Genomic DNA, 16,479 nt, shown 5'->3' with positions numbered 1-16,479 from the left:
AGGACATGCATGCTCTTCAACCGATTGCTGCCCGCACCCGCCCGCCCGACTAGCATCACTAACTCTGGAAGGTTCTGACGTAGAATATGTGGACAACTACAAATACCTAGGTGTCTGGTTAGACTGTAAACTCCCCTTCCAGACTCACATTAAGCATCTCCAATTCAAAATTAAATCTAGAATCGGCTTCCTATTTTGCAACAAAGCCTCCTTCACTCATGCTGCCAAACATACTGGAGGTCGACCGATTAATCGGAATGGCCGATTAATTAGGGCCGATTTCAAGTTTTCATAACAATCGGTAATCTGCATTTTTGGACACCGATTATATTGCACTCCACGAGACAGTCTCTGTTATGCGAGTGCATCACGGAGCCATGGTAAGGTGCTAGCTAGCATTGAACTTATCTTATAAAAAAACAATCAATCCTAACATAATCCCTAGTTAACTACACATGGTTGATGATATTACTAGTTTATCTAGCTTGTCCTCCGTTGTATATAATCGATGCGGTGGCTGTTAATTTATCATTGAATCACGGCCTACTTCGCCAAACGGGTGATTTAACAAGCACATACGCAAAAAAGCACTGTTGTTGCACCAATGTGTACCTAACCATAAACATCAACGCCTTTCTTAAAATCAATACACAAGTATATATTTTTAAACCTGCATATTTAGTAAACATTGCCTGCTAAAATGAATTTCTTTTAACTAGGGAAATTGTGTTAATTCTCTTGCGTTCTGTGCAACAGAGTTAGGGTATATGCATCAGTTTGGGCCGTCTGGTTTTTTGCTTACTGTGTGAAGACTACTTCTTCCTAACAAAGACAGCCAACTGCGCCAAACGGGGGATGATTTAACAAAAGCGCATTTGCGAAAAAAGCACAATCGTTGCACGAATGTATCTAGCCATAAACATCAATGCCTTTCTTAAAATCAATACACAAGTATATATTTTTTAAACCTGCATATTTAGTTAAAATAAATTAATGTTAGAAGGCAATATTATCTAGGGACATTGTGTCACTTCTCTTGCGTTCATTGCACGCAGAGTCAGGGTATATGCAACAGTTTGGGCCGCCTGGCTCATTGAGAACTAATTTGCCAGAATTGTACATAATTATGACATAACATTGAAGGTTGTGAATTGTAACAGCAAAATGTAGGCTTATGGATGCCACCCGTTAGATAAAATACGGAACGGTTCCGTATTTCACTGAAAGAATAAACTTTTTGTTTTCGAAATTATAGTTTTACGGATTTGACCATATTAATGACCTAAGGCTCGTAATTTCTGTGTGTTATTATATTATAATTAAGTCTATGATTTGATAGAGCAGTCTGACTGAGCAGTGGTAGGCAGCAGCAGGCTCATAAGCATTCATTCAAACAGCACTTTCCTGCATTTGCCAGCACCTCTTAGCAATGCTTCAAGCATTGCACTGTTCATGACTTCAAGCCCAAGATTAGGCTGGCAATACTAAAGTACCTATTAGAACAATAGTCAAAGGTATATGAAATACAAATGGTAGAGAGAGAAATAGTCCTATAATTACTACAACCTAAAACTTCTTACCTGGGAATATTGAAGACTCGTGTTAAAAGGAACCACCAGCTTTCATATGTTCTCATGTTCTGAGCAATGAACTTTTTTACATGGCACATATTGCACTTTCTTCTCCAACACTTTGTTTTTGCATTATTTAAACCAAATTGAACATGTTTCATAATTTATTTGAGACTAAATTGATTTTATTGATGTATTATATATATATTAAGTTAAAATAAAAGTGTTCATTGTTCATTCAGTATTGTTGAAATTGTCATTATTACAAATATATATATATATATATATATAATATATATATATATATATATATATATATATATATATATATATATATATATATATATATATATATATATATATATATATATATAAAAAACATACTTTTTAAAAACATTTAAAAATGAATAAACCAATAAAAATAAAAAAATAAAAAATCGTCCGACTAATCAGTATCGGCTTTTTTTGGTCCTCCAATAATCAGTATCGGAGTTGAAAAATCATAGTCGGTCGACCTCTAAAACATACCCTCGTAAAACTGACTATTCTACCTATCCTTGACTTCGGCGATGTCATTTACAAAATAGCCTCCAACACTCTACTCAGCAAATTGGATGTAGTCTATCACAGTGCCATCCGTTTTGTCACCAAAGTCCATATACTACCCACCACTGCGATCTGTATACTCCTGTTGGCTGGCCCTCGCTACATATTCGTCGCCAAACCCACTGGCTCCAGGTCAATTATGTCTTTGCTACGTAAAGCCCTGCCTTATCTCAGCTCACTGGTCACCATAGCAACACGCGCTCCAGCAGGTATATTTCACTGGTCATCCCCAAAGCCAACACCTCATTTGGCCGCCTTTCCTTCCAGTTCTCTGCTGCCAATGACTGGAACGAATTGCAAAAATCACTGAAGCTGGAGACATATCTCCCTCACTAACTTTAAGCATTAACAATCAGAGCAGCTTACCAACCACTCTACCTGTACACAGCCAATCTGTAGATAGCACACCCACCCCATATTGTTATTTATTTTTTTGCTCTTTTGCACCCCAGTATCTCAACTTGCACATCATCATCTGCACATCTATCACTCCAGTGTTCATGCTAAATTGTCATTATTTCGCCACCATGGCCTATTTATTGCCTTAACTCCCTAATCTTACTACATTTGCACACACTGTACATAGACTTTTCTATTGTGTTATTGACTGTATGTTTTGTTTATCCTTTGTGTAACTCTGTGTTGTTGTTTTTGGACGCACTGCTTTGCTTTATCTTGGCCAGGTCACAAGTTGAAAATGAGATCTTGTTCTCAACTGGCCTACCTGGTTGAAAAAAGTTGAAATTATTATTATTATTTTAATTCAGAGACTTGTCCAGAAACCACTCCTGTGTTGTCTTGGCTGTGTGCTTAGGGTTGTTGTCCTGTTGGATGGTGAACCTTCACCCCAGTCTGAGGTCATGAGAGGTCTAGAGCAGGTTTTCATCAAGGATCTCTCTGTACTTTGCTCCGTTCATCTTTTCCTCGATCCTGACTTGTCTCCCTGTCACTGAAAAACATCCCCACAGCATGATGCTGCCACCACGCTTCACCGTAGGGATGGTGCCAGGTCTCTTCCAGACGTGACGCTTGGCATTCAGGCCAAAGAGTTCAATCTTGGTTTCATCAGACCAGAGAATATTGTTTCTCATGATCTGAGAGTCTTCAGGTGCCTTTTGGCAAACTCCAAGTGGGTTGTCATGTGCCTTTTACTGAAGAGTGGTCTCCGGCTGCCCACTCTACCATAAAGGCCTGAGTGGCGGAGTGCTGCAGAGATGGTTGTCCTTCTGGAAGGTTCTCCAATTTCCACAGAGGAACTCTAGAGCTCTGTCAGTGACCATCGGGTTCTTGATCAACTCCCTGACCAAGGCTCTTCTCCCCCGATTGCTCTTGGCGGTTCCGAACTTCTTCCAATTAAGAATGATGGAGGCCACTGTGTTCTTGGGAACCTTCAATGCGGCAGAAATGTTTTGGTACCCTTCCCCAGATCTGTGCCTCGACACAATCCTGTCTCAGAGCTCTACAGACAATTCTTTCAACCTCATGGCTTGGTTTTTGCTCTGACATGCAATGTCAACTGTGGGACCTTATATAGACAGGTGTGTGCCTTTCCAATTTTTTTTACATTTTTTTTATTACACCTTTATTTAACCAGGTAGGCTAGTTGAGAACAAGTTCTCATTTACAATTGCGACCTGGCCAAGATAAAGCAAAGCAGTTCGACACATACAACGACACAGAGTTACACATGGAGTAAAACAAACATACAGTCAATAATACAAATCATCATGTCCAATCAATTGAATTTACCACAGGTGAATTCCAATCAAGTTGTAGAAACATCTCAAGGATGATCAATGGAAACAGGATGCACCTGAGATCATTTTAAAGTCTCATAGCAAAGGGTCTGAATATTTATCTAAATAAGGTATTTCAGTTTTTTATGTGCAAAATGTATAAAAAACAGTTTTCGCTTTGTCTTTATGGGGTATTGTATGTAGATTGCTGAGGAAATTGTTTTATTTAAACAATTTTAGAATAAGGCTGTAACGTAACAAAATGTTTAAAAAGTCAATGGGTCTGAATATTTTCCGAAGGCACTGTATGTATAGTACAGAGCTGCAACAAAAGCCTGCACACCCTGTGGGTCTCCAGGGCCAGTATTGATTACATTATGTGTGTTTGGACAACAGCCCAAAACTATTATGTCAAACTTCTCATGAGAGCACTTGAAATCTTACCATCAAAAGAGAAGGATATTAGGTGAGATACAAAACCATGCAGTGTAACAATGGGATGACCATAGAGTCACAGTACTTCCCTACCGCGCTGTACACACACAATATGATCATCACTGACTGGGAATTCACTGACAGAGTTGTGCTTTCCCCTCACTCACCCACACACACACACACTTACAGTACGAGTACCATCTCCTGCTGTAGGCTCTGTAGTGCCATGAGCAGGGCAGGTTGGGCCTGGTTGTAGTGGTGCTGATGGTACACCTGGGCTGCTCTGACTGACAGAACATACTCATTATGAAGCTCATGGAGCCTCAGAGTAGCCTTCACATAGCGCTCCCTCGCACGCTCACGTTCTTTATCTAAACAAACACAAGATATATGTATGTATGTATATATATATATATATCAGTAGAACACACAAATGTAGCATAGAAGTGGAAAAACAATACACATGACAAATAGTCACTACTAATATGATCAACTGTGTTAATTTGGTGAATCAATCGGACATCAGTTGTCTAAACAGAAATATCAGGAGGTAATGATCATCTGTTGTCCAGAATGTAAACCTTTCAGTCAGTCAAAGTGAGAGTGTGTCTGTGCTGTTTGGAGAAATGATATAGAGCAAGAGTGAGCTTCCCCACCTTTACTGGCCTCCTGGTACTTCCTCTTTGCCTGCCCTGCATCCCTCACCAGCTGTCTATAGCTGGCCTTCAGCCTCTCCAGCTCTGTCTGGGTCACCTGACAAATGGAAAGGGTATATTAGTGTTACCTCATCCAAACAAGGTGCATAAATTGAAGAACAAATGGGATGAGTAGAGAGCTATTCAGCCACTCTCTAAGAACAATGAGAGTCCTCAAATACATTTCTACTATCTAACCACACAGCACCGTCATCAGAGGGAAAGGAGGGGATCATAAATGTACTTAAAAAGGAGTGGAGGTGATACTGTACAAACAAGTGATACGGGTGTGGTTTGTTAAAAGTGGGAGTGACTTTCTGAGTCATGATCACTTTCTGAGTCAAAATGCCTATGTAACATTAACCAATTAAAAACAGTTCTGTAGCAATGATGTTTGTGCAGTAGGCTATAGGCCAAATACATTATCACTGTATATTGGCTATGCTTGAATTGCCCTGCCAATTATGTTCTTCTCAGACAATTTTGAAATTATATTTAAAAAATGTAGGTATATGATCACACTGGGAATAGATAATTTGTTGTAGTACTTGTGAGGTAGAGCTGAGTGAGCATAGTATTATTATTATTATTTTACTGGACTGATGGCCTGCATCTGATGTTCAGTCTGAGGGGAGGCAGGGAGCAGCGGTCCCTCCGCTGAGAAAAGAGAACAGTCTTCTAGCTGATGGCAAAACTCAAGTCGCACTGCATTATTTCTGCCTCATGTACCAATTCATGTTGTTATTCCTATGATCAGAGAAAGATAAATATTCCTCGATATTAAAAAAGACAAGCCACTAATAATAACAACAATGCAAGCTTATCAAAAATTTGATACAATCATTCATTGCAGCTGCAGTGCTGGTTGTAGCATGAGTTGAAGTAGTGAGAAAGTGTATTTTATGGCTTATAAAAGTGTTGAACAAGGTGCTGACAGTGTTGAACAACAACTTAAACATGAACTTACTCATAAAAACAGTAGCTCTTTGCTGTATTAGTTTTAAAATTTCACAGTATCAACTTTGCTATGACAATGACGGTGCACTTGATTTGTTCTCTAGGTACGCCGGGTAGGTGGAGTTCTACCTTCTGACACATGAAATGGTTAAAAATGGGAACACTTTGCCTTCCCGGGACTGGGGCTGCTGAATGAAGTGCACCTACCGCCAACAGCATGAAACAAAAAAACTAAACAAAATAAAAAATAGGAACAAGGCTTTATCGTAGTTTTATTTACAGAAATGTTTGGTGATCGACTAGGAATGCCTTGAGATCGACCAGTCGACCGCAATTGACCGGTTGGTGACCACTGATCTAAAGGTTAAAAATAACTATTTTTTAGGGGGTACATCAGATTTATTACTGCAGATAGATTGTGGCTTCCATCAATGTAATTGTCTGCATTATTTCCAATCCCCCATTTGTATATATACAGTTGAAGATGGAAGTTTACATACAGTTAGGTTGGAGTCATTAAAACTCGTTTTTCAACCACTCCACAAATTTCTTGTTAACAAACTATAGTTTTGGCAAGTCGGTTAGGACATCTACTTGTGCATGACACAAGTAACTTTTCCAACAATTGTTTACAGACCGATTATTTCACTGTATCACAATTCCAGTGGGTCAGAAGTTTACAGACACTAAGTTGACTGTGCCTTTAAACAGCTTGGAAAATTCCAGAAAATAATATCATGGCTTTAGATGCTTCTGATAGGATAATTGACATAATTTGAGACAATTGGAGGTGTACCTGTGAATGTATTTCAAGGCCTACTTTCAAACTCAGTGCCCCTTTGCTTGACATCATGGGAAAATAAAAAAAAAATCAGCCAAGACCTCAGAAAATAAATTGTAGACCTCCACAAGTCTGGTTCATCCTTGGGAACAATTTCCAAAGGCCTGAAGGTACCACGTTCATCTGTACTAACAATAGTACGCAAGTATAAACACCATGGGACCACACAGCTGTCATACTGCTCAGGAATGAGACACCTTCTGGTTCCTAGAGTTGAACGTACTTTGGTGCGAAAAGTGCAATGCAATCCCAGAACAACAAAGGACCTTGTGAAGATGCTGGAGGAAACAGGTACACAAGAATCTATATCCACAGTAAAACAGTTCCTATATTGACATAACCTGAAAGGCCGCTCAGCAAGGATGAAGCCACTGCTCCAAAACCGACATTAAAAAGCCAGACTATGGTTTGCAACTGCACATGGGGACAAAGATCATACTTATTGGAGGAATGTCCTCTGGTCTGATGAAACAAAAATAGAACTGTTTGGCCATTATTATCATCGATATGTTTGGAGGAAAAAGGGGGAGGCTTGCAAGCCAAAGAACACCACCCCCAACCGTGAAGCACGGGGGTGGCAGCATCATGTTGCGGGGGTGCTTTGCTGCAGGAGGGCCTGTTGCACTTCACAAAATAGATGTTATCATGAGGAAAGAAAATTATGTGGATATTTTGAAGCAACATCTCAAGACATCAGTCAGGAAATGAATGTGTCTTCCAAATAGACAATGACTCCAAGCATACTTCCAAAGTTGTTTCAAAATGGCTTAAGGACAACAAAGTCAAGGTATTGGAGTGGCCATCACAAAGCCCTGATCTCAATCATATAGGACATTTGTGGGCAGAGCTGAAAAAGTGTGTGCGAGCAAGGAGGCCTAAAAGTTACACCAGCTCTGTCAGGAGGAATGGGCCAAAAGTCACCCAACTTATTGTGGGAAGCTTGTGGAAGGCTACCTGAAACATTTGATCCAAGTTAAACAATTTAAAGGCAATGCTACCAAATACTAATTGAGTGTATGTAAACTTCTGACCCACTGGGAATGTGATGAAAAAATTAAAACTGAAATAAATCATTCTCTCTACTATTATTCTGACATTTCACATTCTTAAAATAAAGTGGTGATCCTAACTGACCTAAAACTGGGAATTTTTACTGGATTAAATGTTGGGAATTATGAAAAACTGAGTTTAAATGTATTTGGCTAAGGTGTACAGTGGGGCGAAAAAGTATTTAGTCAGCCACCAACTGTGCAAGTTCTCCCACTTAAAAAGATGAGAGAGGCCTGTAATTTTCATCATAGGTACACTTCAACTATGACAGACAAAATTAGAAAAAAAATCCAGAAAATCACATTGTAGGAATTTTACTGAATTTATTAGCAAATTAAGGTGGAAAATAAGTGTTTGGCTTCTACATACTACCCCTCCTGTCTCAGCCTCCAGTAATTATGCTGCAATAGTTTATGTGTCGGGGGTTAGGGTCAGTCTGTTATATCTGGAGTATTTATCCTGTCTTATCCGGTGTCCTGTGTGAATTTAAGTATTCTCCCAACCCCCCCCCCCCCCCCCCCCCCCCTCACCCGCACCTGCTGTCTAACTCTGAACGATAGACTATGAAAAGCCAACTGACATTTACTCCTGAGGTGTTGACCTGTTGCACCCACTGTGATTATTATTATTACTTGACCCTGCTGGTCATCTATGAACGTTTGAACATCTTGGCCACGTACTGTTATAATCTCCACCCGGCACAACCAGAAGAGGACCATCCCTCATAGCCTGGTTCCTCTCTAAGTTTCTTCCTAGATTCCTGACTTTCTAGGGAGTTTTTCCTAGCCACCGTGCTTCTACATCTGCATTGCTTGCTATTTAGGATTTTAGGCTGGGTTTCTGTGTAACACTTTGTGACATAGGCTGATGTAAAAAGAGCTTTATAAATACATTTGATTGATTGATTGATTTACAGACACAGCATATTTTACAATAGTAATCTTTTGTTTGTTTTTAATTCCATCCTTCAACCACTCAACCCCTCCCATCTATCTCTGAACACCATCCAGTTTTGATTTATATTTGCCATATATTTTTCAACTGTGCTGTGGTGTTTCACAAAAGTTCACAAAAGGTTAATTATACATTGCACTACGAAAGTGCAGAGGATGTCTGCATGACGCCTGTGACTTGTTTGTAGTGTACTATACAGGGGTACTAAGGCAAAACCTGACCCAGGCAATGTACAAACTGCAAGCCATAAACCTAACAATTCATTAAAGATTAACACATAATTTGCTCGCCGTAATAGGGTAATGATAGAAACCATGGAAAGGGCAAAAACTATTGTCATATTAAAGTCCCCGATGGCTTTTGCTCATCAAAATGCATTTGCTATGCAAGAGCAGTTCTCAATTAGACAACAATGGCCAAACTCAGTTACAGCCCATTGGCTTTCATTTCAACTGAGTGCTGTCTGTTAATGAAGTTACAATAACTGTGCAGCTCTGCATCTCAATGAGGAGCGCCTGCTGCATATCCACACTGGTGAAAAGGAAATGCATTATATTCACACATTTGTGGTTCTTTTAACTATTTCAAGCCCAAAGTTTAAAACAGCTTTCTTTGCAACCTACGCCACGATCTTCAAATGAAGAACATCATAAAACAGATATTAGTACACGGGGACCGTCTGTTTTGACTGTTTGTTTCAGGTGATAACAGTATTCCTATGAAGGGTATGTAGGCGCAATACGCCTTAATTATAGTAATATTAATAGTCTTACAGTAATAGCCCTTTGTGAAACAGGATTTTTGATAATTATTATTTGTACATTTCCTTTTTTTATTTCACCTTTGTTTAACCAGGTAGACCAGTTGAGAACAAGTTCTCATTTACAACGGCGACCTGGCCAAGATAAAGCAAAGCAGTGCAACAAAAACAACACAGAGTTACACAAACAAACGTACAGTCAATAACACAATAGAAAAATATATGTACAGTGTGTGCAAATGTAGAAGAGTAGGGAGGTAAGGCAATAAATAGGCCATGGAGGTGAAATAATTACAATTTAGCATTAACACTGGAGTGATAGATGTGCAGATGCTGATGTGCAAGTAGAAATACTGGGGTGCAAAAGAGCAAGAGGATAAATAACAATAGGAGGATGAGGTTGTTGGGTGTGCTATTTACAGATTGGCTGTGTACAGGTACAGTGATCGGTAAGCTGCTCTGACAGCTGATGCTTAAAGAAAGAGAGGGAGATATTAGACTTCAGTTTCAGTGATTTTTGCAATTCGTTCTAGTCAATGGCAGCAGAAAACTGAAAGGAAATGCGGCCAAAGGAGGTGTTGGATTTGGGGATGACCAGTGAAATTTACCTGCTGGAGCCAGAGATACGGGTGGGTGTCGCTATGGTGACCAGTGAGCTGAGATAAGGCGGGGCTTTACCTAGCAACGACTTACAGATGACCTGGAGCCAGTGGGTTTGGCGATGAATATGTAGTGCGGGCCAGCCAATGAGAGCATACAAAACGGATGGCACTGTGATAGACTACATCCAGTTTGCTGAGTAGAGCGTTGGAGGCTATTTTGTAAATGACATCGCCGAAGTCAAGGATCGGTAGGATAGTCAGTTTTACGAGGGTATGTTTGGCAGCATGAGTTAAGGAGGCTTTGTTGCGAAATAGAATGCTGATTCTAGATTTCATTTTGGATTGGAGATGCTTAATGTGAGTCTGGAAGGAGAGTTTACAGACACCTAGGTATTTGTAGTTGTCCACATATTCTAAGTCAGAACCATCCAGAGTAGTGATGCTAGTCAGGCGGGCGGGTGTGGGCAACGATCGGTTGAAGAGCATGCATTTAGTTTTACTAGCATTTAAAAGCAGTTGGAGGCCACGGAAGGAGTGTTGTATGTTATTGATGCTAATTTGGAGGTTTGTTAACACAGTGTCCAAAGAAGGGCCAGAAGTATACAGAATGGTGTCGTCTGCGTAGAGGTGGATCAGAGAATCACCAGCAGCAAGAACGACATCATTGATATATAAAGAGAAAATAGTTGGCCCGAGAATTGAACCCTGTGGCACCCCCATAGAGACTACCATAGGTCCGGACAACATGCCCTCCGATTTGACACACTGAACTCTATCTGAGAAGTAGTTGGTGAAACAGGCGAGGTAGTCATTTGAGAAACCAAGGCTATTGAGTCTGCCGATAAGAATGCAGTGATTGACAAAGTCGAAAGCCTTGGCCAGGTCGATGAAGACGGCTGCACAGTACTGTCTTTTATCGATGGCGGTTATGATATCGTTTAGGATCTTTAGGAGCGTGGCTGAGGTGCACCCATGACCAGCTCAGAAACCAGATTGCATAGTGGAGAAGGTACAGTGGGATTCAAAATGGTCGGTGATCTGTTTGTTAACTTGGCTTTCGGAGATTTTAGAAAGGCAGGGCAGGATGGATATAGGTCTGAACAATTTGGGTGTAGAGTGTCTCCCCCTTTGAAGAGAGGGATGACCACGGCAGCTTTCCAATCTTTGGGGATCTCAGACGATACGAAAGAGAGGTTGAACAGGTTAGTGATAGGGGTTGCTGATCATTTTAGAAAGAGAGGGACCAGATTGTCTAGGCCAGCTGATTGGTAAAGATCCAGATTTTGCAACTCTTTCAGAACATCAGCTGTCTGGATTTGAGTGAAGGAGAAGCGGGGGGGTTGGGCAAGTTGCTGCAGGGGGTGCAGAGCTGTTGGCCGGGGTAGCCAGGTGGAAAGTATGGCCAGCCGTAGAAAAATGCTTTTTGAAATTCTCGATTATCATAGATTTAATCGGAGGTGACAGTATTTCCTAGCCTCAGTGCAGTGGGCAGCTGGGAGGAAGTGCTCTTATTCTCCATGGACTTTACAGTGTCCCAAAACTTTTTGGAATTTGTGCTACAGGAAGCAAATTTCTGTTTGAAAAAGCTAGCCTTAGCTTTCCTAACTGACTGAGTATATTGGTTCCTGACTTCCCTGAAGTTTTTTATCTCGCGGGAGCTATTCAATGCTAATGCAGAACGCCACAGGATGTTTTTGTGCTGGTCAAGGGCAGTCAAGTCTGGGGTGAACCAAGGGCTATATATGTTCTTATTTCTAATTTTTTTTGAATGGGGCATGCTTATTTAAGATTGAGAGGAAAGCACTTTTGAAGAGTAACCAGGCATCCTCTACTGACGGGATGAGGTCAATATCCTTCCAGGATACCCGGGCCAGGTCGATTAGAAAGGCCTGCTCGCTGAAGTGTTTTTTTTGCCACTGACATGATCAGTGACAAAAGGCTCTACATAGAGATGTATACTGTCTCTAAAATAGAGTGGTAACCAAAGAATCTATCAGAACTCATAAGTGATATGTTCATCTGTTTGTGTGTGTGCATGCAGTCGTGTGTGTGTGTGTGTGTGTGTCTGACCCTGCTGAGCTCCTGGCTGAGCTGGCTCCACTGCTCTGTGTAGGTTTTCCTGAGCTGCTGCTTGTCTCTGATCAGCAGGGTCAGTTTGCTGAGAGGCCCAACCTGCAGGTCTTCAGACTGCCGCCGCATCACACGACTCAAACTCTCCGTCTGAGCCACCAGCACACCCCACGACTGAAAGAGGAAGGAGGCCAGAGAGAGAAAAAGAGACAGGGAGAGACAGAATTAATAAAGTGAATACTCTGCATATCGCCATCTACTGATCAAACGTAATGCTCAATCATCAATAATGTTTGAAAGGTCAAGTCCACATTGCAGCTGGGGGTGGATGTGGTCTCATGTCTAAACCAGTGAGCTTGCTAAAACCCACTGATATAGTGTAAGGGTCATTCCACTTTATTTCAATCACTTTTTGACCGCACCTCTTTTGATTTGAATGAAACTTCCCATTCATATTTGCCCATGGTTGAAGTAAGTGGTCAGAAAGGGACTTAATGGACCGGAATGCAAAGACATTTAGGAGTTAGAGGTGCTCAAAGTTGACCCATTTCGCCTACCCCACCATGAGACATACTGTACATGTCTTAATCATTGGAAAAGATAAATGGTTGAGTTTGACATAATTTAAAAACTTTAACAGGGTTGTCAAACAAAAAATAATGTCATTTTTTATCCTTTAACGTCAATTACCTACAAATGAGTAAAGAACGTTTTTTTTGTTTCGCCTTATGTTGTAGCTTAGACCCTATTTAATCTGAGATGTTTATATTGTTCCCTCCATCGGTTGAGACGCAGTATACTTCTGAAAAGAGGGTGGGTGTCATGAAAACATATGGACATATCCCAGACCACTGCAATTTAGCTGGTACATCATTGAAATGTAATATACTTTTTTACTTCCAATTACTACCACAAAAATGGCAACTGACCCACCCACCGTCGAATGTCAACTTAAATAGGAATGGCTAGAGGCGTCACTGCAGTCACTGGTTCGAATAATAAAAAATTGAATAGGTTTCCTATGGAAGATTGACAGTATAATTTCAAACAACTGTCACCCACCCTGTACTCAAGAGCATGATGTGTATCAACTGATGGCAGGCACTACACAAACACATCAGATGATGTAAAATAGGGTCTAAGCTACAACATATGAGAAAATTGTAAAATAAATTCACGTGTTAAATAATTTATATTAAAGGTTAAAAAATAATGTTTTATTATTATAGATTTTTTTTCAAGAAATAATAAAATAATGACAACCCTGTTTGTAAGCTTTTAAATTATATCAAACCCAACCGTTTATCTTTTCCAGTGACGAAGACATGGATGTCTCATTGCGGGGTACGCAAAATGGTTCAACATTGAGCACTTCTATCTTCTAAATGTTTTGGCATTCAGGTCCAAAAAGTTACTTTCTGACCACTTCTATGATGGGCAAATATGTATTGAAAGTTTCATTCAAATCAAAAGAGGTGCGGTCAACAAGAAAAAATGTCAATCAAATAGACCCAGAGAGTACCTGATTGAGCTGGCTGATGTAGTCCGGTCCTCCCCCAGGCTGGGACCCCTCCAGTTTTTCAACCATGGCAGCCATCTGGTGCAGCTGAACAGAGAACTCCCGGTCGCTCTTGGACCGCTGGCTCATCCACTTCTTCATCACCTCCATCAGACGCAGCTCCGAGTCCTGCAGCCGCATCAGGGCCGCGTGGGCCTGGGGACACCACAGGTCCTCCCCAAACCCCATCAGATCTGCACCCAGAGGAGTGGGAACCCAGTCAAACTGTAGACAGTAAACACTGGAGTGGATGTGAGAATAAACCACACACATGTGACCTGGCTAATAAGGTGCAGAAAGATTCAAATAAAAACTGAATGAGAATGCATGGGATTTATCCTCAGTCTACTCTGAACTTTGGGTGTACTTTCTTTACTGGACTGTAGAGTCAGGTGAATTAGTTCAACTTGTGAGGCAAGGTGTATAAATAATACCAAGACTACACAACTGATTATTTAAACAAGTTGTGGCATGTGGAGGGTTTCACTTCTGGGTGACTTATTTTCAAGGGAGAAAACAGTTAGGAGGCACTTCCTCTTGAAATACAGAACTGATCAGAAGGGTGACACGACTCTAAACTGTTTATTGGTTTTAGTATAATTTTACTAAGTGAGTTATTATACTAGTACAGAGTAGAATGGTAAAGTAAGTTGAACTTGAGGCTTAATATAATGCAGCCAACTGTGGAACTCTGGCATCAACCATAACCACTCTCCTTTGCCAAGATGATCCATCCACCTGACAGGTGTGGCATATCAAGGAAGCTGATTAAAGCGCATGATGTTTACACACATGCACTTTGTGCCAGGGACAAAAAAGGGCACTCTTAAATGTGCCGTTTTCTCACATAACCCACAGATCTCTTAAATTGAGAGAGCATGCAACTGGCATGCTGACTGCAGGAATGTCCAGCAGAGCTGTAGCCAGAGAACTGAATGTTAATTTATCTACCATAAGCCGCTTCCAGCTTAATTTTAGAGAACTTGACAGTAAGTCCGACTGGCCTCACAACCGCAGACCACGTGTATGGCGTCGTGTGGGTGAGCAGTTTTCTGATGTCAACGTTGTTTACAGAGTGCCCCATGGTTGCGGTGGGGTTATGGTATGGGCAGGCATAAGCTATGAACAACAAACATAAATGCATTTTATCAATGGCAAATTTGAATGCACAGAGGTACCGTGACGAGATCCTGAGGCCCATTGTCATGGAATTCATCCCCTACCATCACCTCATGTTTCAGCATGATAATGTACGTCACCATGTCACAAGGATCTGTACGCAATTACTGGAAGCTGAAAATTTCCCAGTTCTTCTATGGCCTGCATACTCACCAGACATGTCACCGAAATGAGCATGTTTGGGATGCTCTGGAGCGACGTATATGACAGCGTGTTCCAGTTCCACCCAATATCCAGCAACTTCGAACAGCCATTGAAGAGGAGTGGGACAACATTCCACAGGCCACAATCAACAGCCTGATCAACTCTATGAGAATGAGATGTATCCCAATGCATGAGGCAAATTATGGTCATGCCAGATACTGACTGGTTTTCTGATCCACGCCCCTTTTTTTAAGGTATCTGTGACCAAGAGATGCATGTCATGTGAAATCCATAGATTAGTGCCTAATTTATTTATTTCGCTTGACTGGTTTCCTTATATAAACTGTAACTCAGTAAAATCTTTGAAATTGTTGCATTTATATATTTGTTCTGTGTACATAAAGCAGGGATGAGTAATGTGTTGACGAAACCTTCAACTGAACATGTAAACCCGCCCTGCTGAGTTTACCTTGATCGAAATTCGATCACATAAAATCCTTTCTCTAACTTCATAGGGAGATGTGCATGTGTAGCTAGCTAGCTGTTGAATCCGATACAAATGGTATCATTATCAATAGCCCATGTCGGCTATCATTAGGAGTTAAATAATAGTATACTGTAGTATAGTTTACGTCGACAAAAAAATATTCTCACCTCAGGTTATTGCTAGCAGTTCACTCCGACGTTTCAAGTATTTATAGAATATGTAGGCTATGACAATTCTTATCGAGGAGGCATTAATTGTGCCGACAGAAACTGTTACAGTGAGGTAGTATTGATATCACTGGTCTGGCACGGCGACCATACTCGCATCAGAAACATAAAAAGCAGGAAGCCAGCGCTGTCCTATCAAAGCGGGACTGACTGGGGAGGTTAGTGACTGCGTCCTCTTCGGGACGGAAGGCTTGGTACAGCCCTGGTTTTAATGTCTATGTGTACAGCACGATTCAAAAACATAACAGCTCATTATCTGCGTGGATTAACGGGGACAATAATTACGGTAAGCAGGTGACTAAATTGGAACACAACATTAGTTGAGCAGCGATTGGCCTAGAGTACTTGCCCGAGTGACATTCATGATCCAAAATTATACTTTCTGAAAATGCTGTAGAACACCTGCCACATACATAACACCAACCTACAGCACAATGAAATGTATAAGTATGAAATGTACATGCAATGCACCATCACAGTATGAGTCATAATACCCATAAAACCTAGCGGGCAAACAGGGAAATTGTTCCAATCGTTTTCCTACATACATTTTCCCCATCGGGAATATTAGAAACACAAAAAAATAAGGGCTGTGGTTCGTGTAGGC

General features: G+C 40.8%; 1 protein-coding gene across 3 annotated transcripts in view; it reads right to left on the bottom strand.

Annotated features, from left to right (window-relative positions):
- LOC110526459 (tyrosine-protein kinase Fes/Fps) overlaps window positions 1-16,272 on the bottom strand; it is a 41,637-nt gene extending 25,365 nt beyond the window's left edge. Inside the window, exons 1-5 of one of the 3 annotated variants that reach the window (XM_036980847.1) lie at window positions 15,813-16,272; window positions 13,800-14,029; window positions 12,278-12,451; window positions 5,005-5,101; window positions 4,536-4,719 (exon numbers count right to left, since the gene is read on the bottom strand). In XM_036980847.1, coding sequence (XP_036836742.1) covers window positions 4,536-4,719; window positions 5,005-5,101; window positions 12,278-12,451; window positions 13,800-14,024 — 680 coding nt within the window. In that variant the 5' untranslated portion in view covers window positions 14,025-14,029; window positions 15,813-16,272. Of the gene's footprint in view, window positions 1-4,535; window positions 4,720-5,004; window positions 5,102-12,277; window positions 12,452-13,799; window positions 14,061-15,812 lie in introns of all 3 variants that reach the window. The other 2 variants (XM_021607451.2, XM_021607450.2) reach the window with 2 other exon arrangements.
- Window positions 16,273-16,479: the final 207 nt, after the last annotated feature.

Source organism: Oncorhynchus mykiss, chromosome 6 (assembly GCF_013265735.2).
Source record: "Oncorhynchus mykiss isolate Arlee chromosome 6, USDA_OmykA_1.1, whole genome shotgun sequence".
Lineage (NCBI taxonomy): Eukaryota > Metazoa > Chordata > Actinopteri > Salmoniformes > Salmonidae > Oncorhynchus > Oncorhynchus mykiss.
The sequence above is the reverse complement of the archived record's forward strand: the minus strand, read 5'-3'. Positions and strand labels throughout refer to the sequence as shown.